Here is a 26,025-nt window from a genome sequence, read left to right as displayed (position 1 = left end):
TTCTTTAGGTAGATATATTCCTAAGTATTTTATTCTTTTTGTTGCAATGGTGAATGGAATTGTTTCCTTAATTTCTCTTTCTGTTTTCTCATTGTTAGTGTATAGGAATGCAAGGGATTTCTGTGTGTTGATTTTATATCCTGCAACTTTATTATATTCATTGATTAGCTCTAGTAATTTTCTGGTGGAGTCTTTAGGATTTTCTATGTAGAGGATCATGTCATCTGCAAACAGTGAGAGTTTTACTTCTTCTTTTCCAATCTGGATTCCTTTTATTTCTTTTTCTGCACTGATTGCTGTGGCAAAAACTTCCAAAAGTATGTTGAATAGTAGTGGTGAGAGTGGGCACCCTTGTCTTGTTCCTGACTTTAGGGGAAATGCTTTCAATTTTTCACCATTGAGGATAATGTTTGCTGTGGGCTTATCATATATAGCTTTTATTGTGTTGAGGACTGTTCTTTCTATTCCTGCTTTCTGGAGAGGGTTTTTTTTTTATCATAAATGAATGTTTAATTTTGTCAAAGGCTTTCTCTGCATCTATTGAGATAATCATATGTTTTTATTTTACAGTTTGTTAATGTGGTGTATTATGTTGACTGATTTGTGGATATTGAAGAATCCTTGCATCCCTGGGATAAAGCCCACTTGGTCATGATGTATGATCTTTTTAATATGCTGGATTCTGTTTGCTAGAATTTTATTAAGGATTTTTGCATCTATGTTCATCAGCGATATTGACCTGTAATTTTCTTTTTTTTGTGGCATCTTTGTCAGGTTTTGGTATAGGGGAAATTTAAATGTATGAAAGTAAATGAAGTCAATCTGAAGAGACTATTTACTATATGATTCCAATTGTATAACATTCTGGAAAAGGCAACACTATGGAGACAGTAAAAAGATCAGTGGTTGCCAGAGGTTTGGAGGGGAATAGGGATGAATAGGCAGAGCATGAATTTTTACAGCCATGAAAATATTCTATATGATACCATAATGATGAATATATGTCATTAATGTAAACAGCTATATCCAATGTAATTTAAACTTTCTTTGACTATGCAAAAGATACTTTAAAGCCCAATCATCATCAGTTTTCACTGTATTTTAGATATTTTCAGAAGGGCCAGATAATGGTGAGTTGTAGTTGATAAAATATCAGTAAGATAATTTACTAAATTTAACTAATTTTTCATTTTTGTTCAAGTTCAATACACTTGAACTAATTTTTTTGAAAATCTGGCCAGAATAAAAATACATATATTATAAATGAGATCTCCCACTTGCACTTCTTGCTTCTCTGCCCCTTTTGCTCTTCTCTTTTTTATAAAAGATTTATTGAGGTACGATTTACATATGGTAATAGTCACTCTTTTTATATGTTCAATTCTATGAATTTTGACAAAAGAATACCACCACTTACAGTCAAGATATATAGTATTTCATTACTCCAAAAAGTTCCCCCATACTCCTCTATAATGAGTCATTTCCCCTCACCCTTCCTCCTGGCATTCACTGATCTGTTTGACTTCACAGTTTTGCCTTTTTTGGAATTACATATAAATGGAATCATTTGTGTCTGGCTTCTTTTCACTTAGCATAATGCCATTGATAAAAGTCGTTTCATGTATCAGTAGTTTATTACAGTTTATTGCAGAGTTGTATTCCACTATATTAATGTATATTCACTTATTTATCCATTCATCAGTTGAAGTACATTTTGAGTTATTGACACATTTTGGCAGTTATGAAAAATCTGCAAAAACATCTAGGTACAGGTTTTTTATGAATATAATTTTTCATTTATCTTGGCTAAGTACCCAAGAGAGTGATTTCAAGATCATAGGGTAATTGCATGTTTAACTTTTAAGAAGCTGCCAAACTGTTTTCCAAAGCAGGTATACCATTTTTACATTCCCATCAGCATTGTATGAGATTTCCATTTCTCCTACATCCTTACCAGTACTAGGTATTGTCATTTTTTTAAAAAAGGCTTTTTTAGTGGTTATACAGGGGTATTGGTTTTAACATGCAATTCTTGAATGATTAATAATATTGAGCATCTTTTCATGTACTCAGTTGCTATTCATGTCATGCATTTGTGTGTGTGTAAAATGTCTGTTCAAATCTTTTGCCCATATTTTAAACTGGATTGTTTGCTGTCTTCTTACTGTGTTATGAGCGTCAACTCACACTTGTACTCTGGATATCAGACTTTTATAAGGCGTGTGTGTCATAAATATTTTTCTCAGTCTGTGGCTTGCCCTTTCATGTTCCTAACAGTATTTTTCAAAGGGCAGAAGTTTTACATCTTGGTGAAGTCTAGTGTTGATTTTTTAATGGATCATACTTTTGGTAATTATGAAATCTTTGCCTAACTAAAGGCAAGAAAGATTTTCTCCTATACTCGCTTCTAAAAATTTTGTTTTACTTGATCCATTTGTATTAATTTATATATATGGTGTGATTATTGGTATCTACAAAGCTTTCATACATATGATCACATCTGATAATCATTAGATTAAAAAAAAAACTTTGAAGAAGGTATGTGGAGAATTTCAATCCCCATTTTATAAATGAGAAGACTAAGGATTAGAGGAGTGCTGTGTGACTTGCTCAAGGTCCCATAGCTGATAAGAGGTGAACCTGAAAGGTGTAAGGTAAAATTTTGATGAGAGTTCAGGTCTCCTGCTGTCTCAGGCCAGTGCTTTTGGAGCCAGCCACTAAGACTTAAGACGGCACCCCTAGCAAAATAAAGATTCCCAGTGGAGATCTGAACAACCTATTAGGTACTTAGGTAAGAGACACAGACAGTAGACTTGTCTAACCTCAGACTGTACTACTCTGGCCCTTCTGGGGCTGCACAATTCAAGAGAGCCAGAAGCTGGCCTGGCTCGCTGTTCGGGTGACACTCAGTGAATACTTTTTGATGATGATGAAGAAGACTTGGAACATACTCAGAGGAGAGCTCTCAAAGGAATTACAGAATTAGGAATTAAAGCTAAGAATAAAAGTTAGGGAAACTAAGATTGTTTAGCCTAGAAAAGAGAGGCTCACGATGAAACTTGGTAACAGCCTTCAAACAAAAAAAAGCTTGGGCTTTCTTTCTGATGGCTGAGCAAGAATCTAAGTAAAAGGGCAAATCTCTTCCTCCCTGTTGAGGACTGTTACAAACACTTAAAGCCTTTATAAACAGAGTAAACTCTTGTTTTCTTTTTTTTTATTTTTTAAATATAAATTTATTTATTTTAATTGGAGGCTAATTACAATATTGTATTGGTTTTGCCATACATTGACATGAATCTGCCACGGGTGTACATGTGTTCCCCATCCTGAACCCCCTCCCACCTCCCTCCCCATACCATCCCTCTGGGTCACCCCAGGGATTTGCCAAACATGGACTCTGATGAAGGATTTCAGCAGGAGGGTTATATGACTCTCTTGTACAGTGTCCTTATAAATCTTTGGGTGACTCCTAAACCTGCCCTGTGTCAATTCCAGGAGGCCTTTGTCTGTGGCCTTCTTTACTCCTTAGTCTTAGCATTTTCACAGAACTGTTCCAGTGACCAAGACAAATCTTACCTAAGCTTCTGAAGGCTTAATTAACTTTCATGTTCCTTGGCACTGAAACCAAGTAGCCTAGTGCCTAAGGCTATAAATCTGGCTTAGTATCCCTGGAAGGAAGCCTGAAATGCTGGCTAGTCCAAATCTGACACCAGTGGTTGGATCCCCTGTTTTATATCTAGCCTCTGCTTGCACACTTCCAATGATAGGAGCTTCATTAATCCTAATTAGAGATATAATACAATGAACATTGGAGTAGAAATAAGGAGAGTTAGGTCTGAGGCCCAGCTCTGCCACTTAACTTGCTATGTGATATTTGGCAAGTCCCTTCATATTTCTAGACTTGTTTCTTTATTAATAAAATGGTAGTAGAGGAATCTCTTTGTCTTAGTTTGTGTTTATTTAACTGCTATAACAATAGCCCTCAAAAATTCAGTAGCTTAAAGGAAATGAAGTTTAATTCTTAGGTAACATCCAGGGCAAGGGTTCCAGACTGGAGAGAAAGGAGGAACTCCATTCAGGGTCCCAGACAGAACTGATGGCAGTTCTGCCAGTTTTAATACATGGCATCCAAGAAAGCAGAAACATCATGGGAGTCTTTTTATGGTCCAAACCCGGAAGTGGCATGTGTCCTTTTTACCCACATTCTATTGGTCAGAATTCTGTCACATGGTCATACCAAATAACCACAGGAAACAGGCTAAGAAATGTAGTGCAGCTGTGTGGTAGCTAGCTAGACATCTCTACCACAGACTTGATCTTTAAAGGCCCCTTACCCCAGCTTTGAAGTTCTAGGTATGCTTATGAACTAGACCCCTGGTTCTCACATTGCCTTGTTACAGGAACTTTGAAAATTGCCCAACCTCTCTGGCCATTAGAGACTAGCAGGCTGGCAGTGCAGGCCAACACAATGCCCCCGTGAAAGGTCAGAGAAGAACTGACATACCAGCTGCACCACCAGGTACCGCATTAAACTAAGATGTCTTTGTGCTTCTTTTCTCTGCAGCATGGGTAGGAGCCCTCTCAATGGGAATGATCTTCTTCTGTTCTCCCATTGTGAGTATATTCACTGATCGTTTGGGCTGCCGAATCACAGCAACTGCAGGGGCTGCTGTTGCTTTCATTGGCCTCCATACCAGCTCCTTCACCAGGTAAGGCTAGGAATTGCTGGCCATTTGCCCTTGGCTTCTTTCTGGGCCTCAAATGGAGACACTTTTCATTGCAGAATCCCCTGTGGCCTTTTCCTTGTAAGGTCTTCAAATACCTTGCTCCCAGGAATTATTGTTCAATGGGATTTATCTAGGTAGAGTCCCCAAGGACATATTGGTAGGGAATACACCCAAAGAGGACTCAAGATTTCCAAAGTGGTAAGAGAAGCTTAAGCTTGGGCATTCATACAGCTGAGCCCATGTTCAATTTTGGCCACTGAATGGCAATGGAAAAATTGATGAGTATCATTTCCCCCTCTGGGCCTCAATTTTTATATCTACAACATGAAATTAGATCAGGTCTTTTCAGGTGTGTCTTCCACTCTGCCATTCTATTTCCCTCCAATATGCCACACATCTCATGACCTCAACTGCCCTCCTAGGAATGAAAATCTAGAGTAAGACCATCTGAACACCTACCATTAGAGGATTCTTTTTATGCTGAAAAAGAGGTCAGCTGAGCCCAAGGCTGTTTGGCATTTCTGATCCTTTTCCATTTCTGCATGGCAATGAAAAGACCCTGATGCTGGGAAAGATTGAAAGCAAAAAGAAAAGAAGGTGGCAGTGGGTGAGATGGTTAGACAGCATCACCAACTCAATAGACATGAGTTTGAGCAAACTCCAAGAGATAGTGAAGGACAGGGAAGCCTGGTCTGCTGCAGTCCATGGGGTAGCAGAGTTGGACATGACTTAGCGACTAAACAACAACAAATGTTAGGACAATTTGGGACAGATAAAGATTCACGTCTTGGGCATGAGAAAGGATGTTCAGCAGCATCCCTCACTGAGATACAGACCCAACACCCAGCTATCCAACTAGACCTAAACTTAGGTAAACTCAAATTCTGGTCCCATAGATCCCACTGGCAGAATTTGTTCAGTGTCCGGCAAGGAATAGGTTACAAGTTCATATTCTCCTTATCTCTGCTGCTCTCTAGAAGCATATCTGTAGGAGAGCGGAGAAGGCAAAACCCTCCACCACAGCTTGAGGAATATGACATTCCAAAAGAACTCCAATAATTTTCTGCCAAAGACACTTTGGAAGTTATGGTACCTCCTACTTCCAATCTCCTGGTATAGGAGAATGCTGACCTGGAGACAAGGCTAACTTGTCAGAGACCTGTTTTCTAAGCTTGGCTTCCCAGAGGACCACGGTTATGCACTCTAGGCCTAAGGATCCACTCACAGCAGAGAATGATAATCGTGTTCTGCCACAACTGGGCCCTGTGAGATTGAGTCCACTTTATGACTTGAGTATTCCTGGCTGCCCAGTCTACCCTCCAGCAGAGCTTGGGTCTGGCCTGCAATAGTTTCTTGGCTTGGTTCTATCCAATTGGAACAGAGGCAGAGAAAACCACATCCTGTCTGTAATCTGCTCAGCCCTCCCAGGGCTGCAGCTCCAAATCTTTTCAGGACCCCTCTGGTGGCCGGCCTCATTTGCCCTCAGCAGGCTGGTGCCTGGCTTCTTGTGGGAAGGAGTTAGGCCTCAGAAGCAGCTCCAGCCTTAGCGCTACTCAGCAGCGGCCTGTTTTTAAGGCCAAGCAGAGCAAAGTGTAAACAAATTAGCAACATACGGATCCTATTTTCTTTCCAATCCACATGAGCTCAGTTACAGGAGGGGAAAGAGCTCATATGTGCTTTCTCCTGGCATTCTTCTTTAGGCACACTGTTCCCCAGCCTTTAAGCTCCTCCCCTACTCCCTTTGCCCTTTCTGTAAGAACATCTTTAGAGCCAAGAAACTTTCTGGATGGCCTCACATCCAGTGGAATATGGTTCTGTTTATGGCTAGAACTCCAAGTCATCTCTCCTGTTGTGTCTAAATCAGGGCTCTGAGTTCCTTTGGATGTTGTGAGATGGGGCAAAGTTTGGGCAGGGCTTTGGCAAGCCTACTCAGGGGCCTCCTGCCTCGTGGCCCAGGTAGAAATAGATCTACTACACAGCTCTCTGAACAGAATCTCATGCATTACTCCCACTGGCCCCCTCCCTGAGTATCTCCTTCAGACCTTCATAATGCATTTCCCTTAGCAAGGCCCCTAGCTTGGGTCAATCCCAAAGGATACCTCTATTCTAATGGAGGGAAGCCCCAAGGAATTTTACAGAAGAGGAGCAATTGGCTTAGCTATGTGTTCTAAGTAGAGGCAACCCTTTTGAAACCAAAGCCCTTGCTCATACCCAATGAATGCAAACAGATGGAAAGCAATGATGATGGTGATTGTCTTAGAATCATGAGAGCTAGCACCACTTCATCTCTGTGCCATAGGTCCAGTCCTTTAGTACGAGGACTAGGTCTATTCATGAAGAGGAACTGCCTGACCATGGAAAGCACTGTTATTAAGTGGCCAGATAAAAAGTATTGCAAGATATGTGGAAGCATCAAAAAGAAAATATAATTTTTTTACTAGTTTATGCCAGTGTCATCTGATGGCAGATGGCCAGCCAAGCTGACCTTCCCATAGCCTTTTCCATTCTGATACTTTGCCTTCTGTTATAGAAGCTTATGGCCAAAGCAGAGCCTAAGAGTTTTAGCCAAAACTTGTCCTACATGGCCGGGCCAGTAACTTCTTTGAGGTCCCATTTCCCACCAAGTAGCCAAGCTACTCTGGGAAACTAGTCCATATAATGTTCAGGAACAGGAGCCAGGCTTCAGAAGTTAAAGGAACTCCTTATCTTAGGATCCCTATGGAGATTATCTAGGGCCTGGAGTAAAGGGTTTTGTGATATCCAGACCATGGGTATGGTTGAGGAAGGAGTATCTCTGAGGATACCACCAACTACTCTCTGAAATATTAAGGGCCCTGAGCATGGAGAAAGACACTGAAAAGTACCATGGAGGGTCTCAAACATCCAGAATCTTGGTTCCTTGCAGAATTTTCTTGTTACTTGGGATAAAGCTTTGGTTACCACCCTACCTATGTTGTCTAGATGAGCAGTAAGTGAAACTGTTCTCTCTAAGCCACTAATTTCCTCTTGTAGCCCCTTGTCTAGACTTTGTATAGGATAGTTGTGGCTTTCTTTTGAACAGTGATGATGGGGCCCTATAATTCAAACTAGAGTCACACAGGCCTAGAGACAAGTCCAAGCTTTGTTCATTCCCAGTTATCCTGTGCTGTGCTGTGCTTAGTCTCTCAGTCATGTCCAACTCTTTGCAACCCCATGAACTATAGCCCACCAGGCCCCTCTGTCCATGGGGATTCTCCAGACAAGAATACTGAAGTGGATTGCCATGCCCTCCTCCAGGGGATCTTCCCAACCCAAGGATCAAACCCAGGTCTCCCTCATTGCAAGCAGATTCTTTACCATCTGAGCCACCAGAGAAGCCCAAGGATACTGGAGTGGGTAGCCTATCCCTTCTCCAGAGGATCTTCCCAACCCAGGAATCAAACCAGGGTCTCCTGCATTGCAGGTGGATTCTTTACCAGCTGAGCTACCAAGGAAGCACCCAGTTATGCTACCTTGGGTAAATTACTTCTCTGAAACTCTGTCTACCTATCTATAAAATGGGGATCAGAAGGTTCTATTTCTTATCTATTTTGAGGGTCAGCAATAAGTGGGGCTGTGGGTTAAGGGTGGGGGATATAGATCTTGGTCGGGGTGGGGGGTTGCCAAGAAGGGCAGGTAAATTGCTGGTCAGGCCTCTGAGAATAGCTCTTGGTGTCTCTCCCACAGCTCACTAAGCCTGCGTTACTTCACCTATGGGATTCTCTTTGGTTGTGGCTGTTCCTTCGCCTTTCAGCCATCTCTCGTCATCCTGGGCCATTACTTCCAACGCCGTCTGGGTCTGGCCAATGGTGTGGTGTCTGCTGGGAGTAGCATCTTCTCCATATCCTTCCCCCTCCTCATCAAAACACTGGGGGCTAAGATCAAGCTCGCTCAAACCTTCCAGGTGCTGAGTACCTTTATGTTTATTCTTACGCTGCTTTCACTCACCTACCGACCCCTCCTGCCGAGCTCGCAGGACACCCCAAGCAAGAGAGGTGTCCACACCCTGTGCCAACGCTTTCTGGCTCAGCTCAGGAAGTACTTCAACATGCGAGTGTTCCGCCAACGTACCTACCGCATCTGGGCCTTCGGGATCGCTGCTGCTGCCCTTGGCTACTTCGTTCCCTATGTACACCTGGTGAGAAATACCAGGGTGGGTCTACCCTACCTGACCCCAAGAAGCTGCCTGTAATCTGCCTGAAGTTCAGAGGGTAGGAGCAGAGGACATTGAAAGGGCAGAGCTAGGATCTTTGAAAAAAGACAAAAGAGGTATTTGGAGAGTAGGAAACAGCACAGGCTGAGGGAAGACCTCAGTGGGAAATGGAGGAAATTCCTTAGGGAAAGGCCTATGCCTATGGTTTCCCCTACTGATAAATCTAGATGGATACTCAAGATAAGCATCACTGAGACACAGGAGACTGCCCCTAGATGAACCAACAATAGGGTTTTCTAAGAGAGTGTTTTAAGGAATGCTGGTCTTTGTAGTCAAGTAATTTTGTTTAGGAAATAATGTGTACTAGATCTGTCTACCTTCATAATGTGTAGCAATCTTATAAAGGTACCAAAAGATCCCTAAATACAGTAAAAAAAAAAAAAACCCTCTATTCACCTTTGTTTAACCAGCATCTACCCAACTTACATGATCACAGAAATGTTGGTTGTTTCCAGCTGTTATCTTCCACAGACATTGTGTTTCTTAAAACATAGTTTTGGAGTGTTACCTGGAAGCTGATGGATCCTTCTCCCTTGGTGACCTGTTGTTACCCTAGGCTGTCAGTTCTGGGTCAGGGAATGGGGAGACAATAAAGGAAGTCCTAGATTTTTTTCAGTTGTTAAAGCTGTATTCTGTCCTGCCAAGGCTTGGAAGAGGCTTAGAGACACCCACTGCCCTCAGCTGTTGCTCAGAAGCCCAAAATCCAGAGAGCCAAGGGATATGCAGCCTTTGAAGCTGTTGGAAACAACCAGAGAGCTGGTTCTGGAGCTAAGGCTACAGGGGAGGGGGATGCAGGAGATAGCACTCTTGTCATGTTCCAGGGAAGTAAGCAGTAGAGGATTCTGGGTATGCCAACAATTAACCAGTCAGATCTTCTTCTTTCTCTTATCCTGGGGGCCTGGTGTTATGCTTTTCAGATGAAGTATGTGGAAGAGGAATTCTTGGAAATCAAGCAGACCTGGGTGCTCTTGGTGTGTATTGGGGCTACCTCAGGCCTTGGGCGCCTTGTGTCAGGCCGTGTCAGTGACTCCATTCCTGGACTTAAGAAGATCTACTTGCAGGTGAGTGTGACTACCCTGTCTGCTGTGGACAGAACAGCCTGCCACATGATGCTGGGTTATCTCCAGCCTTTGGGATATAATGGTAGGGTATATCTGACACAGCTTGCTATGTAACATGGGAAATCAATTAAAGTCTCAAAGCCTCAGTTTCCCTAGGTTTCAAGTGAAGATCATCATCTGTGTTCTGCTCCTTCCTCAAGATGGAATAAGGATCTAGTGAGAGCAGCCACTGTAAATGGAAACTCTAAGAACACTTTCAAAGAAAATATTTATTTATAGAAGTTCTACCATCTGAGAGAGGGAAACTGAAGGCAGGAATTAGATGCTGCCTGCCCTGAGGACTGAACTCATTGGTACCTTATACTCTCTTGGAGGGTCTTAGGCATCTGTAGTACTCTGTGGCCCAGTGTCTCTCTCCTCTAGGCCCAAGTGCATCACTTCTTTTTTTTTTTCCCAAGTGCATCACTTCTTATACCTCCAGAACTACTTGGCACCAAACACTGGCTCTCAAATGCCATCCTCTTGATGGACACAAAAAAAGTGCCAGAAAAGGCCAGACTTCACTTGCCCTCTCCAGGCCTCACTCTCCTCTTCTGTACAATGAGAATAATTCTTTCCTTCCTATCTCACCTCACAGGTGAGGATCAAAAGAAATAAAGATGTGACCAGGCTTTGAGAAATAAAAAATGTTTTAACTATGCAAACTTATATTCTTTCTCAAAGTGACACAGGTAGCCTCATATTGTGGGCAGTATCCATGCTTGAGAGGCCACTTTCTGTGTAAACTAGGCTCTGGTCTGGCTTGAATACAGACTACTGCTCAAGCTGTCTGTCTTTATCTACTGGGTAACAATATTGTCTTTCTGACCTGGCTCATGCTTTTTGCTACAGCAGAGGTAGCAAGTGTACCAGAAGGTACCCAAGTGTGGAACCCTATGGAGGAGTAACGCAGCCCCAGATAACATGTGGGTCATAAGGAATCCATTAGGAAGGTGGTTGAGTTCTGACTCTACTGGAGATGTCCTGAAAGCACTTCCAAGGGGCCCTGACTACACACAGCAGGGATTTCTCTGTCTTCTGATAGCCCCAACTGTTTTCCTAAATACCCTCATATATCTTGGATGAGGATATGAATAAGGTTTCCTATTGTTTTTAACTTTGTGTTAGATTTGCAAGAGCTGGTGAATCTGCTTTGTCAGAGCTTAGGGGCACCATTATGGTCCATCCAATCCAATCTCTCATTACAGTGATGGAGAAACAGAGGAAAAGACTCAGATAGTCATGGCAGAGCTGAACACCTATGTAGCATTCTTTTCATATTCTGCTTTACCCTAAGTGATGGATGGCAGAACCAAGTCCCAGACATGATAAGTGACTTGACCAAGGTCAAACCAAAAGCCTGTGATTGAGATAAACCAATTATGAAAATTTAATTTCTTGTGCCCATATCAGCAAGACCTTACCTGGGTGGCTTTTTGTATAGGACTATGTGTGGCTTTCCCCGCTTCTTCCACATGTCCCCATTGTGGCCAAAGGGTGCTGGAAATAAGTTAGCATTGCTGCTGCTGCTAAGTCGCTTCAGTTGTGTCCAACTCTGTGCGACCCCATAGACAGCAGCCCACCAGGCTCCCCTGTCCCTGGGATTCCCCAGGCAAGAACACTGGAGTGGGTTGCCATTTCCTTCTCCAATGCATGAAAGTGAAAAGTGAAAGTGAAGTCGCTCAGTCATGTCTGACTCTTTGTGACCCCATGGACTGCAGCCTACCAGGCTCCTGCCCATGGGATTTTCCAGGCAAGAGTACTGGAGTGGGTTACCATTGCCTTCTCCGAGTTAGCATTGGGCCAGGGCTTTATCTTAAGGAGTGGAAGCAGCCTTTGCCTACCCATATAGTTAATTTCTCAACATATTCCCTAGGAGAGAGGTAGAGCTCAAGCAGCTCTTGTTTTCTATTGTTCCAAGAGGGAGTTCCAAGGGAGGAAGAGGCAATAACCAGTCCGAAGCATTACTAGGCTTATGGCTCAGTGCTTCTGCTGTCCATTTCCCCTACCTATCCAACATTCTCTCCCTTTTCCCACTCTTAGTTGACCAAGTTTTACCACTTAAAAAAAATAATAATCTTGGATCTTTAAAGCTGAAACATATCTTCATCAACTCATAGTCCCAAATTCCTCATTTTATAAACTGAGGAACTGAGGCCCAGAGAGGGAAAGCAATTTGTTCAAACACATTGTGCTGGTAAGTGTCTTAGGCTGAGAGCATGAAACAATGAATGAACTTCTTCCTCTTGAGCTACTGTTGTAATCTTCTTGATCACAAGAATTTGCCTCCCTTTCTCCCTGGGTCAGAGCAGGAGTACAGGTCTAGGAGAGGAAAGGAGTGTACATAGCTTCAGGTTCAGAAAAGTCATCCATTAGACCTTCTGGTTCCTACAACTGACAGAGAGGCACATGTGTCTGGTATAAAGCCCCTGGACAGTCTGTTGAAATGCAAATAGTGACAACTTGCAGGACAACCTCACTTTGGGTCAAATCTTGAAACCGGTTTCTTTGTTCCAAGAAGGATTTTTAATTTCCAAACCTTGGCAAAGCCTCATGGAGGATATTAAGAGGCAGCTAGATACAATAGATAGTAATTATCACCAGTTAACAGGGTACTTTGTAGTATTTAATGATATTAACTCCTTAATTGGCATACCATTATGACTTGGTTGATAGGTAGGTCTGGTTTTACCTTACATGAATCTCTTAGAGGAGGAAATGGGATATATTCCTAGATTCTGCATATCTATCCCAAAGCAGCCTTGGCAAACTTCAAAAGTTCCTCAAATAAGAGTTTTCCTCAGATGACATGACCAGGACATTTCTTATCCTCTCAAAAAACCAACCAATCAGCCTATCAAACACACTACCAGCAACAACATAGAAAATCTTTAGGGTTTGAAATAGCCTTGACCCTCCTATCTGCCTTCCATCTGGTGATGTGGTGACATTTACACTTACCATGTGGTGACTTACCTCAGCTTGCCAGTGGGCACTATAACAAATCCTGGATCCTGTCAAAGCCTTGGTTAACAGATCAAGTCTTAGCCCTGACCCTGGGACAACCTGCCTCTGCTGGCTACAGTGGGTGGAGCCCAGGTCTTCAGTCTGGCTCACAGACACACATTGCAGGTGACCTTAATCAAAAGGCCAGTTGTGGGCAGAAAACAAAAGGAAGAAGGAATATGACCGCAAAGCCTGGGAAAAGGAGAACTCAAACACAGTAAGTTGGAAAAAAAAATGAAAAGACAGAGAAATATTGTGTAAATGAAGGAACAAAAACTCAAAAGACCACATAAACAAAAAGGAAATATACAAACTACCTGAAAAAGAATTCAGAGAAATGATAATAAAGATGATTCAAAACCTTGAAAATTGAATGGAGAAAATGAAAGACTCAATTAACACATTTAACAAGGATCTAGAAGAAATAAAGAATAAACAGAGATGAACAAGACAATTACTGAAATTAAAAATACTCTAGAAGGAATCAATAGCAGAATAACTGAGGCAGAAGAATGGATAGTGACATGGAAGATAGAATGGTGGAAATAACTACTGAAGAGCAGAATAAAGGAAAAAGAATGAAAAGAATTGAAGATCATCTCAGAGACCTCTGGGACAATATTAAATGCCACACCATTCAAATTATAGGGGTCCCAGAAGAAGAAGAGAAAAATCAAGGATCTGAGAACATTTTTGAAGAGATTATAGTTGAAAATGTCCCTAACATGGGAAAGGAAATAGTCAATCAAATCCAAGAAGGACAGAGTCCCATAAAGGACAGACCCAAGGAGAAACATGCCAAGACACATACTAATCAAACTAATAAAGTTTAAACACAAAGAACAAATATTAAAAGCAGCAAGGGAAAAGCAACAAGTAACATACAAGGGAAATCCCATATGATTAACAGCTGATCTTTGAGTAGAAACTCTACAGACCAGAAAGGAATGGCAGGATATATTTAATGTATTGAAAGGGGAAACTCTACAACCAAGATTACTCTACTTGGCAAGGATCTCATTCAAAATATATGGGAAATCAAAAGCTTTATAGACAAGCAAAAGTTAAGAGAATTTAGTATCACAAAACCAGCTTTACAACAAATGCTAAAGGGACTTCTATAGGCAGGAAACACAAGAGAAGGAAAAGACCTACATAAACAAACTCAAAACAGTTAAGAAAATGTCATAGGAACATACATATAAAAATTACTTTAAATTAAATGGATTAAATGCTCCAACTAAAGGACACAGACTGGCTGAATGGATACAAAAATAAGACGCATATTTATGCTGTTTACAAGTCTCCCACTTCAAACCTAGAGACACATTCAAAGACAGGATGGAAAAAGATATTCCATGCACAAGGAAATAAAAAGAAACCCAGAGTAGCAATTCTCAGACAAAATAGACCTTAAAATAAAGAATATTATAAGATAAGGAATGACACTACATAATGACCAAGGGATCAATCCAAGAAGACATAACAATTGTAAATATTTATGCACCCAATGTAGGAGCACTTCAGTACATAAGGCAAACACTAACAGACATAAAAGGAGAAAGTGACAGTAACACAATAATAGGGGACTTTAACACCCCACTTACATCAATGGATAGATCATCAAAACAGAAAATTAATCAGGAAATGCAAGCATTAAATGACATATTAGACCAGATGACCCTAATTGATATCTTCAGGACATTCCATCCAAATGAAGAATACAAGTGCACATGAAAGAATACACGAATTCAAGAATACAAGAATTCAAGTGCACATGAAACTCTCCAGAATAGACCACATCTTGGGTTATAAATGAAGCCTCAGTAAATTTAAGAAAATTGAAATCATATCAAGCATTTTTCTGAACACAATGCTATAACAATAGATATCAGTTATGGAGGAAAGAAACAGTAAAAACACAAACACATGGAGATTAAACAATATGATTCTAAATAACCAACAGGTTGCTGAAGAAATAAAAAGGGAAATTTAAAAAATTCCTGGAAACAAATGTCAATGAAAACATGATGACTCAAAACCTATGGGATGCAGCAAAAGTAGTTCTAAGAGGGAGCTTTATAGCAATAAGATCCTACCTCAAGAAACAAGAAAAACATCAAATAGACAGCCTAACTTTACACCTAAAACAACTAGAAAAAGAAGAACAAAAAAACCCAAGTTAGTACAAGTGAAGAAATCAAAGGTTAGAGCAGAAATAAACAAAAAAGAAATGAAGGAAACAATAGTAAAAATTAATAAAACTAAAAGCTGGTTCTTTGAGAAGCTATACAAAATTGACAAACCACTAGCCAGACTCATCAAGATAAAGGGAAACAAATCAAACCAACAAAATTAGAAATGAAAAAGAAGCTGCAACAGACATCACAGAAACACAAAGGATCATACGAGAGTATTATGAACTATTTGCCCATAAAATGGACAACCTGGAAGAAATGGACAGATTCTTAGAAAAATTCAACCTTCCAAGACTGAACCAGGAAGAAACAGAAATTATAAGGAAGCCAATCACAAGCACTGAAATCAAAACTGTGATCAAAACTCTCTCCGAAAACAAAAGCCCAGGGCCAGATGGCATCACAGGTGAATTCTATCAAACATTTAGAGAAGAGCTAATGGCCTATTCTTTCCAAACTCTTCTGAAAAATTACAGAGGAAGGAACACTTCCAAACTCATTCTATGAGGCCACCATCACCCTGATACCAAAACCAGATAAAGACATCACACACAAAAAAGAAAATTACTGGCCAATATCATTGCTGAACATAGATGCAAAAATCCTCAACAAAATTCTAGCAAACAGAATCCAACAACACATTAAAAAGATCATACACCATGATCAAGTCAGGTTTATTCCACAGATGCAAGGACTCATCAATATATGCAAATCAATCAATGTGATACACCATATTAACAAATTGAAAGATAAAAGCCATATGATGATCTCAATAGGTGCAGAAAAACTTTCAACAAAATTCAGCACCCACTTATGATTAAAACTCTTTAAAAATGGACATAGGAGAAACCTACCTCAACATTAATTCAGTTAAGTCACTCAGTTGTGTCCAACTCTTTGTGACCCCATGGACTGCAGCACGCCAGGCTTCCCTGTCCATCACCAACTCCCAGAGCTTGCTCAAACTCATGTCCACCGAGTTGGTGATGCCATCCAACCATCTCATCCTCTTGTGTCCCCTTCTCCTCCTGCTGTCAATCTTTCCCAGCATCGGGGTCTTTTCCAATGAGTCAGTTCTTTGCATCAGGTGGCCAAAGTATTGGAGCTTCAGCTTCAGCAGCAGTCCCTCCAATTAATATTCAGGACTGATTTCCTTTAAGATTGACTGGTTTGATCTCCTTGCAGTCCAAGGGACTGTCAAGAATCTTCTCCAGCTCCACAGTTTAAAAATATCAGTTCTTCAGTGCTCAGCTTTCTTTATAGTCCAACTGTCACATCCATACATGATTATTGGAAAAACCATAGCCTTGACTAGACAGACCTTTGTCAACAAAGTAATGTCTCTGCTTTTTAATATGCTGTCTAGGTTGGTCATAGCTTTTCTCCCAAGGATCAAACATCTTTTAATTTCATGGCTGCAGTCACCATCTGCAGTGATTTTGGAGCCGAAAAGATAGTCTGTCACTGTTTCCATTGTTTCCGCATCTATTTGCCATGAAGTGATGGGACTGGATGCCATGATCTTAGTTTTTTGAATGTTGAGTTTTAAGCCAACTTGTTCACTCTTCTCTTTCACCTTCATCAATAGGCTCTTTAGTTCTTCACTTTCTGCCATGAGGATGGTGTCATCTACATATCTGAGGAGGCCATATACAACAAACCCACAGCAAACATTATTCTCAATGGTAGGAAACTGAAAGCATTCCCTATAAGATCAGGAACAAGACAAGGGTGCCCAATCTCACCACTATTATTCAACATAGTTTTGGAAGTCCTAACTATGGCAATTAGAGAAGAAAAAGGAAAAAAAGGAATCTAGATTGGAAAAGAAGAAGTAAAACTCTCACTGTTCACAGATGATGTGAAACTATAGATATAAAACCCTAAATACACTATCAGAAAATTGCTAGAGCTAATAAGTGAACTTAGTAAAGTCACAGGATACAAAATCAATACACAGAAATAATTTGCATTCCTATACACTAACAATGAAAAATCAGAAAGTGAAATTAAGGAATCAATCCCATTTAGCACTGTAACCATGAAGAATAAAATACCTAAGAATAAACCTACCTAAGGAAACAAATGGAGAAGGAAATGGCAACCCACTCCAGTATTCTTGCCTGGAGAATACTTTGGATAGAGGAGCCTGGCAGGCTACAGTTCATAGGATTGCAAAGAGTCAGACATGACTGAGCTACTGACACATACACACACAAGGAGCCAAAAGAGCTGTATACAGGAAACTATATGACTGATGAAAAAAAATCAAAGATGACATAAACAGATGGAGAGATATTCCATGTTCCTGGGTTGGAAGAATCAATATTGTGAAAATGACTATACTACCAAAAGCAGTCTACAGATTCAATGAAATCCCTATCAAATTACCAATGGTATCTTTCACAGAACTAGAACAAAAAATTTCACAATTTGAAGGGAAGAGATCCCAAATAGCTAAAGTAATCTTTAAAAAGAATGGAGCAGGAGGAATCAACTGCACTGACTTCAGACTATACTACAAAGCTACCATCATTACAACAGTTTGGTACTGGCACAAAACCAGAAATATCAACCAATGGAACAAGATAGAAAGCCCAGAGATAAACTCAAATACCTATGGGCACCTTATCTTTGACAAAGGAGGCAAGAATATACAATGGAGAAAAGATAGTCTGTTCAATAAGAAATGCTGGGAAAAGTGGACAGCTACATGTAAAAGAATGAAATTAGAACACTTCTTAACATCATACACACAGATAAACTCAAAATGGATTAAAGACCTAAATGTAAGATGAGAAACTATAAAGCTCTTAGAGGAAAACACAGGCAGAACGTTATATGACATAAATCACAGCAAGATCTTCTATGTCCCACCTCCCAGAGTAATGGAAATAAAAACAAAAATAAACAAGTGGGACCTAATTAAACTTGAAAGCTTTTGCACAGTAAAGGAAGGGCTTCCCAGGTGGCACCAGTGGTAAAGAACTCATCTGCCAATGCAGGAGATGCAAGAGACGTGGGTTCAGTCCCTGGGTTGGGAAGATCCCCTGGAAGAGGGCATGGCAACCCACTCTAGTATTCTTGCCTGAAGAATCCCATGGATAGAGAAGCCTGGCGGGCTATGGTCCATAGGTTGCAAAGAGTTGGACACGACTGAAGTGACTTAGCACACATGCAGCACATATGCACAGCAAAGGAAACTATAAACAAGATGAAAAGATAACCCTCAGAATGGGGGAAAACAATAGCAAATGATCAAGGGATTGATTTCCAAAATATACAAGCAGCTCATGCAACTCAATACCAGAAAAACAAACAACCCAATCAAAAAGTGGACAGAAGACCTAAACAGACATTTCTCCAATGAAGACATACAGATGGCTAACAAACACTTGAAAAGATGCTCAACATTGCTTATTATTAGAGAAATGCAAATCAAAACTACAATGAGATATCACCTCACACTTGTCAGAATGGCCATCACCAAAGACTCTACAAACAATAAATGCTGGAGAGGGTGTGGAGAAAAGGGAACCCTCTTGCACTGTTGATGGGAATGTAAATTGGTTCAGCTACTATGAAGAACAGTATCAAGATTCCTTGAAAAACTAGAAATAAAGCTACTATATGACCCAATAATCCCACTACTGGGGATATACCCTGAGGAAACCATAATTGAAAAAGACACATGTACCCCAATGTTCATTGCAACACTATTTACAATAGCTAGGCATGGAAGCAACCTAGATGTCCATCGACAGATGAATGGATAAGGAAGTTGTGGTATATATAAACAGTGGATTATTACTCAGCCCCAAAAAAGGAATGGACTTGAGTTGGTTCTGAGGTGGATGAACCTAGAGCTTATTATAGTGAAGTCAGAAAGAGAAAAACAAATATCATATGTTAATGCATATATATGGAATCTAGAAAGATGGTACTGATGAACCTCTTTGCAGGGCAGCACTGGAGGTGCAGACATAGAGAACCGACTTGTAGACATGGGGAGGATGGGAAGGAGAGGGTGGAATGGATGGAGAGAGTAGCATGGAAACATATATAGTACCATATGTAAAATAGATAGCTGTGGGGGATTTACTGTATGACTCAGGAAACTCAGTTCGGGGCTGTGTGACAATCTAAAGGGGTGAGATGGGGTGGGAGGTGGGAGAGAGTTTCAAGAGGGAGGGCCCATTTGTATACCTGTGGTTGATTCCATGTAGATGTATGCCAGAAACCAACAAATATTGTAAAGCAATTATCTTTCAATTAAAAATAAATACATATTTTAAATTAATTAGTTATTTTTTAAAAAACCAGTTGTGTTTCCAGTGACCCTTCTCTCTACTGAGAGGGAAAAACCAACCACTGGAAAGGCAGCTTTATTACTTCAGAGTCATTTTATTCAGCCTAAGGAAAGCCCAGTGGCTAAGTCAGTGTCCTCGAGGCTGGCTTCAGGCTCCCTAGACCTCCTCTGAGTGCCTTGCTTCTCCTTAGAGCCCCCTTTGTTGCCTTGGCAGGGTGCTCAGACAAATCTAGAAGGCCCTAGAGCCACACTGCCTTAAGCATCTGAGATGGTGGTGTGTCCCATGTCCTAAAACCTAAGGAACCTGGGTGAACCTCCTGGTGGTCTCCCTCATACTAAGGTGTTTTCTTTTAGAAAACTGCTTTTGGCAGTCTCCCACAAAAATGGGCACTGGCTCCTTCCCCATTTCAGGAAGCTGTGCCTTCCATTCATGCCCCCATATAATCATTATTCAAGTCATCCTTACTTCCTCCCCTTCCTCTTCCTAAATCTAACTTAAATATAGAAATATCAGCATGGTCTGGTTCCAGACCCTAATGCCTGTGGCAGACAAACACAGGATCAGAAAGCAGAAACAGCAATTCCTTTTATCTCAGAGTCTAGTCAAAAGACATCTTCTTGAGGACAGGGGCCATGTCCTTTCTTTTTTTTTTAATTCCCATATACTCTTTATTATTTTTTTTTAAATTTTTTTTAATTTTAAAATCTTTAATTCTTACATGTGTTCCCAAAATCTTGACAATCAACATTAAATAAGGGCTCTCTCTAAAACTTTGAATTCTAAGTCCTTCTAAATGACTTAGAAGGAACTTAAGTAACTATTTAGTCCACTGGGCTTTCTGTTGACATCCCCTTGCCCCATTTTTCATGGGCTTCCCTGGTGGCTCAGTGGTAAAGAATCTCCCACCTGCAATGTGGGAGACATGGGTCCAATCCCTGGGCTTGGAAGATCCCCTGGAGAAGGGAATGGCTACCCACTCCAGTATTCTTGCCTGGAGAATTCCATGGACAGAGGAGCCTGGTGGGCTACAGTCCATGGGGGACACAACTGAGTGACTAACATTTTGCCCCATTTTACAGACTATATAAATAAGGCCCTGGGAAAGGAGATGTGATTTACTATGTGGGCTTGATGGGCAAGCACAACATGACCTCAGGCTGTTGTTCCTTTAGGTCATCTCCTTCTTGCTCCTGGGCCTGATGTCCATGATGATTCCCCTCTGCCGGGGGTTCGGGGGCCTCATCGTTGTCTGCCTCTTCCTGGGCCTGTGTGACGGCTTCTTCATCACCATCATGGCCCCCATCGCATTTGAGCTGGTGGGCCCAATGCAGGCCTCACAGGCCATTGGCTACCTCCTGGGTATGATGGCCCTGCCGATGATTGCCGGACCCCCCATTGCAGGTGAGGTTAACATTGCAGGGAGAGTATGAGTAGGGGAGTCCTGTTTTCCTTGGGACCTAGCCCTCCTAAGTGCCTCTGCTTAAAGTCCCTTTCTCCCTCTTCTCTCTTCAAGTAGTCTCATCAGAGTGCATGAAACCTCTTACCACTATTGATGAAAGAGACTAAGCACAGTATATGTGCATGGATTCATTTGAGGGGATGGGTTTTTCATGGCTGTGAGTTTTTATTGTAGACAGAATGGCTGATTCCAGGAGGGCAGAGAGAATAATGGGTTTGGCCTTCTGACCATTCTATTGATCCCGAATCTTCTCTCTCTCTCTCTCTGTCTTCACAAGCAAGTAATTATTTTCAAGGTAGTTGAGCAGGAAGAGAAACAAAAGTGGGCCCTGGTTTTTATTAATACTTAGAGACATCCCTTCCTCCTCTACCAACTTCTGAACTGAGCCTGTAGAAAACTTTAATTAAGACCACAACTCAAGACTGGACCAATGAAGCTCACTTATAGCAGGCAACAGGCAAAGTGTTGGCTTGCCATCTTTCAGCACTCCTAATTTCTCTCTCTACTTCCAAGGAGGGCATGGTTTGTACCCTAGAGAACACAGGAAACAAAACTAATAAGAGAACATCATTTCCTCTTTATGATTTATTGCAAATATTGATTCATGCGATAGTGTCTCTTAAGCTGGCCAACTAGGCTAACTTAATTATTCCTTGAATACCAATTCAGTGCAAGGTGTTGTGAGGGCACTGGTTGTACTGTATTACAGTGACAAAGGCTCCTACTCAGGCCATTGTACAACAGCCACACTGTCCACTGGGGGAGAGGAGCCTTTACCTAACTTCTGATTCCAAATGTGGATCCCAGAATCCATATCTCTTTCCACTTTGCTTACCTATTAAGCAGCCCCAGGACCTACCTGCCTTTCACTAGTACTGTTTCTGGGCTCAACCTCCCTATGAGGTATCCCACATTAGCTTCTGGAGGTGAGCAGAGAAGACTCCATGTACCATGCCAAACACATTCACCACATTGGCAACCTAGAACCCAGAGCGGCCAACCATATCTGTAACTTGAAGGAAAGATACGCATATACCCTCACCCTAGCCTCCTCTTAGGGCAAATGGGCACTTCAAAGAAAGGGAAAATAGAAACTTGGCTGAATTATTACATAAGAACACTCTAGCCTAAGTTGGGTGTGAGAAGGTGTATCACTGTGAACCAAGACAAGTCTCATCTTCTGTGTTCTTTTAAAATAGCCTCCCTCCATATCTATCTATGTGCCTCGGAGTGACTAGAAGTTAACTGTAGCTTATGAAAGTAAAAAATGGAGAACTTTGAGAAGTTTCATTTGCTTCTTTTGTAATAAGCATTTGCCTCAAGAGCCTACAGTCCCAGTGGCTCAGGGAGGAACTGCTTGTCTTTGTAATAGAGGTTTTGCGTCTTCCATCGAGGAGTGTTTAAACTGAGTTGGGCTCCCGGGTCAAGGCAGTACAGGCCAAGATTCTCTGGACAGGCATTTTGATGGCTTCTAGAAGAAGCAGAGAACATCTTTGTATAGTAGAGCAAAGCTAAACTTGACTTGTCTCTGTTAACTTTTCAGGCCTCCTCCGCAACTGTTTTGGGGACTATCATGTGGCCTTCTACTTTGCCGGTGTACCCCCAATCGTTGGGGCAGTAATCCTCTTGTTCGTCCCTCTGATGCATCAAAGGATGTTCAAGAAAGAGCAAAGGGATTCCAGCAAGGATAAGATGTTGACCCCTGACCCAGACCCCAATGGAGAGCTGCTGCCGGGCTCCTCTACCCCTGAGGAACCAATCTAATGCCTTTTATTTGCCATTGTGTGCTCCTCCCCAAACCTTTCCCTTCACCTTGCCCTGCTCGGCATTTACATTTTTGCCACCAGCACACTTGTTCCCAAACCTGCACACACAGCATTTCAGCCACCTGACCATCCCCTTGGAGCCAAAGCTCCAGGTGTTCCAAACTCATTAACCAAATTCTCCCCATGAATGCCTTTAAACTTGCCAGGGTTGTCTCCTTCCAGGCTCTAGGAAAGCTTGGGATCACCCCCTGGCCTTTGGAACCTCTCCATAAACTTTGTAACTCTTGGGGGAGGGGAAGGATGGGAATTCCTGGCCCAGCTTGTTAGTCACCCACTAAAAGCAGCTGCCAAAGGTGCTACTGTATCCCCAGGAGCCTGGTGGGAAGATCTAAATCTCTGTGTGCTGAGGAATTCCTTGACATCTGTCCTTGGGAACCATTGAGAGGTGTGGCAGAAAGGGCATAGAGGTAAAATGACACAAGGAATCTTATTTAGCCTCAGTGTCTCTGAGGGCTGTGGCTTCCCAAGAGGTGTGGGTGACATCATTTTACAAGTGTATAGATAGTCTCTCCATCATAAGGTTAGTCAACAGTCTGCCTCCTTTCCTTTCTCCTTTTATTCCTCTACTGCCTCTTGTCCCTTCTCATTCACCTCTATTTCTTTTCATAACTGTCATAGACTAATGGGTGCTTGAAGAAAGGAGGGACCCAGAGATTGGAACAATCAACCCTCATCTTGGCCCAACCCACCCCTAACACTAGCATCAGTTCAACTCATCTCAGGCTGAGCTACATCTCACCGTTTGGCTCAAGCTCCTATAATCGACTGGAATAATAGAATATCACATAGGAAAGGGACCTTAAACACTATAAAATTGCATTCACTGATTTTTACAGATTTTCTGGGCTAATGCATTAACCTGCAGGTGGTTCCAGCTCCCCATCCTTATACCCACCTGTCAAAATGTGAAGAAATTCCTCTCATCTCAGGAGGCAGAGGGAGACTGATGACAGGGGGAATGGCATGGTGGGGGAGGGGCAATAATTATTGACCTGGGGAAGGACCAATTCCTCCATCGCTCATTATTCATGACAGGTCAACATTTTCACCTGGGCCAAGCCAGGAAAAGAACTGTTTGAGGGAAAATCGTATTTCCAACCTGGATCCCCCAAATGTAGAGGCAGCAGCTGCACATAGGGTTGGAAAACTTCTTTTAGGAAGAGCAAACCATCACAGCTTTTACTACCCAATGTGTCCCCCATGCTGGGCATCCTGGACCACTCAGTTAATGGGAATTAAAGGTGCCAGGAAAGATAGACTCTGGGCTATCTTCATCCTCTGAAGTAGGTGCCAGGTGCTTCCCTATGCCTAGGCTTTGGTCAGCACTCTTGCTGAAAAGAATTTCCAGCCAGGCTGTGTCCAGCTAGCACAACTCACCTTATTAGGAGCTCACCCACTTTCTTCATTCAGCCTCTTTTTGTCTCTCCCATTCTAGGTCTTTTTCTGTTGTATTCCTGTTACCCTAATCTTCCCACCAGGCACTTTGGCTGTCACTTAGAGCTAACAGTGACTTGCTACTCCGAGCCAGAGCCATCCCAGGGCCAGGAGGATTAGGTTGCCCCTGAGGAAATCCAAAGAAGACAGTGGTCCCCACCCATGAGTTTTTCCGTTACAGACAGGCAGCTGGGGCATGGTTGGCCTCTGATGACTTCATTCAAGGCCAAACTCTGGAGCCCCCTCCATTGGTCCCAGTCCAGCTCTTATCAACTCTCCAAAGGAAAACCCACTGGTTCTTGGCTCTGCCTAATTACTACCCTGTTATCCCAAACAGCAGTAGAACAGGACAAGCTGGCCCCCAGGAGCTTTGTAACTCCCAGAAGAAGTCACTGAAAATATTGGAGCAACAAAGCTCCTGATTCCATTCTTCCCTGCCCACCCCCACCAAGTCACCTGAGGGCAGTTCTGCAGGGCCTCTTTTGTTGCTCACGGTGTGGACAGCTCTTAAGAATCAGGCTGCCACCCACTTCTCTCCAGATGAAGGAAAGACATTCATGGGTCCCAAATCTGCTCTATCAGGTGTCATATAACATGGCAGAGTGTCAGTTTACTTCTTCCACACATGTACATGTGCATGTGTGTGCTTGTGCGCTTTTGGGGAGAATGTTGGTTGGTGAAAGCAGCACAGTATTAATATTTAGGGTAAGATGCAGCTTCTTATGCACTACAGTTAAATCAAGGAGAATGAACAAAACTTGGGAGCTTGAGATCTGGGACATTTAAATACTCAAAAGGTTTGGAACAAAATAAACAAATCTAAAAATCCAGCTTTGGTGTGTATGTTGCCTACACTGGTGAAATAGTCCTAATCAGGTTAACAGCAGAAGTTTAGCTTCAGAACTAAAATCATTTCACATCAAATTTCTGCCAGGGTCTATACTCTGTGAGAGCAGAAATTGGAGAAGGAGCTATATAGGGGTTTGAAGTTGGGTAAACTATTCATGATTGGATTTTTAGGGAGCTCTGAAGTGAAAAAGTGTTTACTTCAGAGAATGAGAACATGGTTAGTGGCTGAGTTGGAGTGGAGGCCCCACCAAGTCTACCACCTTGTTACAATAATGCCATGTTGAAAACTATCAAAGATCTTGCCAATAATCCAGTGCAAGCCCCTTTTCTTCTCCCTTGTTATTGATGGGGTAACTTGAAGGGACTAGTATAGTTGGGTTATATAACCAAGCAGCAGCCTAAAATTGAGGGTAACACAGAAGAGAGATCTATAGCAATGACAAAGCGTAACCTTAGAATCTCTGTTGTTCATACTCTGCATTGAATTTAGCTGGGGACACTAATGTCTGGATAAAAGGCACTGCAGCAGGTTCACACAATTCATCAGTGACAGAGTACGTTGAAACTTTGAACTCAGGTCACTGACTTCCAGTCCAGTCCAAACCTCTCATTTCACAGATGAAGAAACTGACAGGAGGGGGAAATAACTTGCCCACTTCATTCAACAACTATATATCGAACCCATCTGCAAAATAGTGTTGGCAGGACCAGCTCCAAGCAAAAATGAAATCTGAGCCAAATCTGACTTTTAGCCTAGCCCATTTTTTCACAATTAACTCTCACTTCCAACTGACATACACTTTTGGAATTCTCTCTTCTCAAACCATTTCAGACTTTCATGCAGCCTTAGCCTTGGAGAGCTGGTCCCATCTATTGCCCTTCTAG

General features: G+C 41.9%; 1 protein-coding gene across 1 annotated transcript in view; it reads left to right on the top strand.

The window, feature by feature from the left end:
* The window catches only part of SLC16A2 (solute carrier family 16 member 2), a 135,003-nt gene extending 109,882 nt beyond the window's left edge, over positions 1 to 25,121 (top strand). The window contains exons 2-6 of the mRNA XM_005700620.3: positions 4,565 to 4,709; positions 8,433 to 8,883; positions 9,876 to 10,019; positions 20,745 to 20,973; positions 22,575 to 25,121. Coding sequence (XP_005700677.3) covers positions 4,565 to 4,709; positions 8,433 to 8,883; positions 9,876 to 10,019; positions 20,745 to 20,973; positions 22,575 to 22,795 — 1,190 coding nt within the window. The 3' untranslated portion in view covers positions 22,796 to 25,121. The remainder of the gene's footprint in view (positions 1 to 4,564; positions 4,710 to 8,432; positions 8,884 to 9,875; positions 10,020 to 20,744; positions 20,974 to 22,574) is intronic.
* The last annotated feature ends 904 nt before the right edge of the window (positions 25,122 to 26,025 follow it).

This window comes from Capra hircus (assembly GCF_001704415.2).
Source record: "Capra hircus breed San Clemente chromosome X unlocalized genomic scaffold, ASM170441v1, whole genome shotgun sequence".
In the NCBI taxonomy this organism is placed as follows: Eukaryota; Metazoa; Chordata; class Mammalia; order Artiodactyla; family Bovidae; genus Capra; species Capra hircus.
This window is presented reverse-complemented; position numbering and strand designations above follow the sequence as displayed.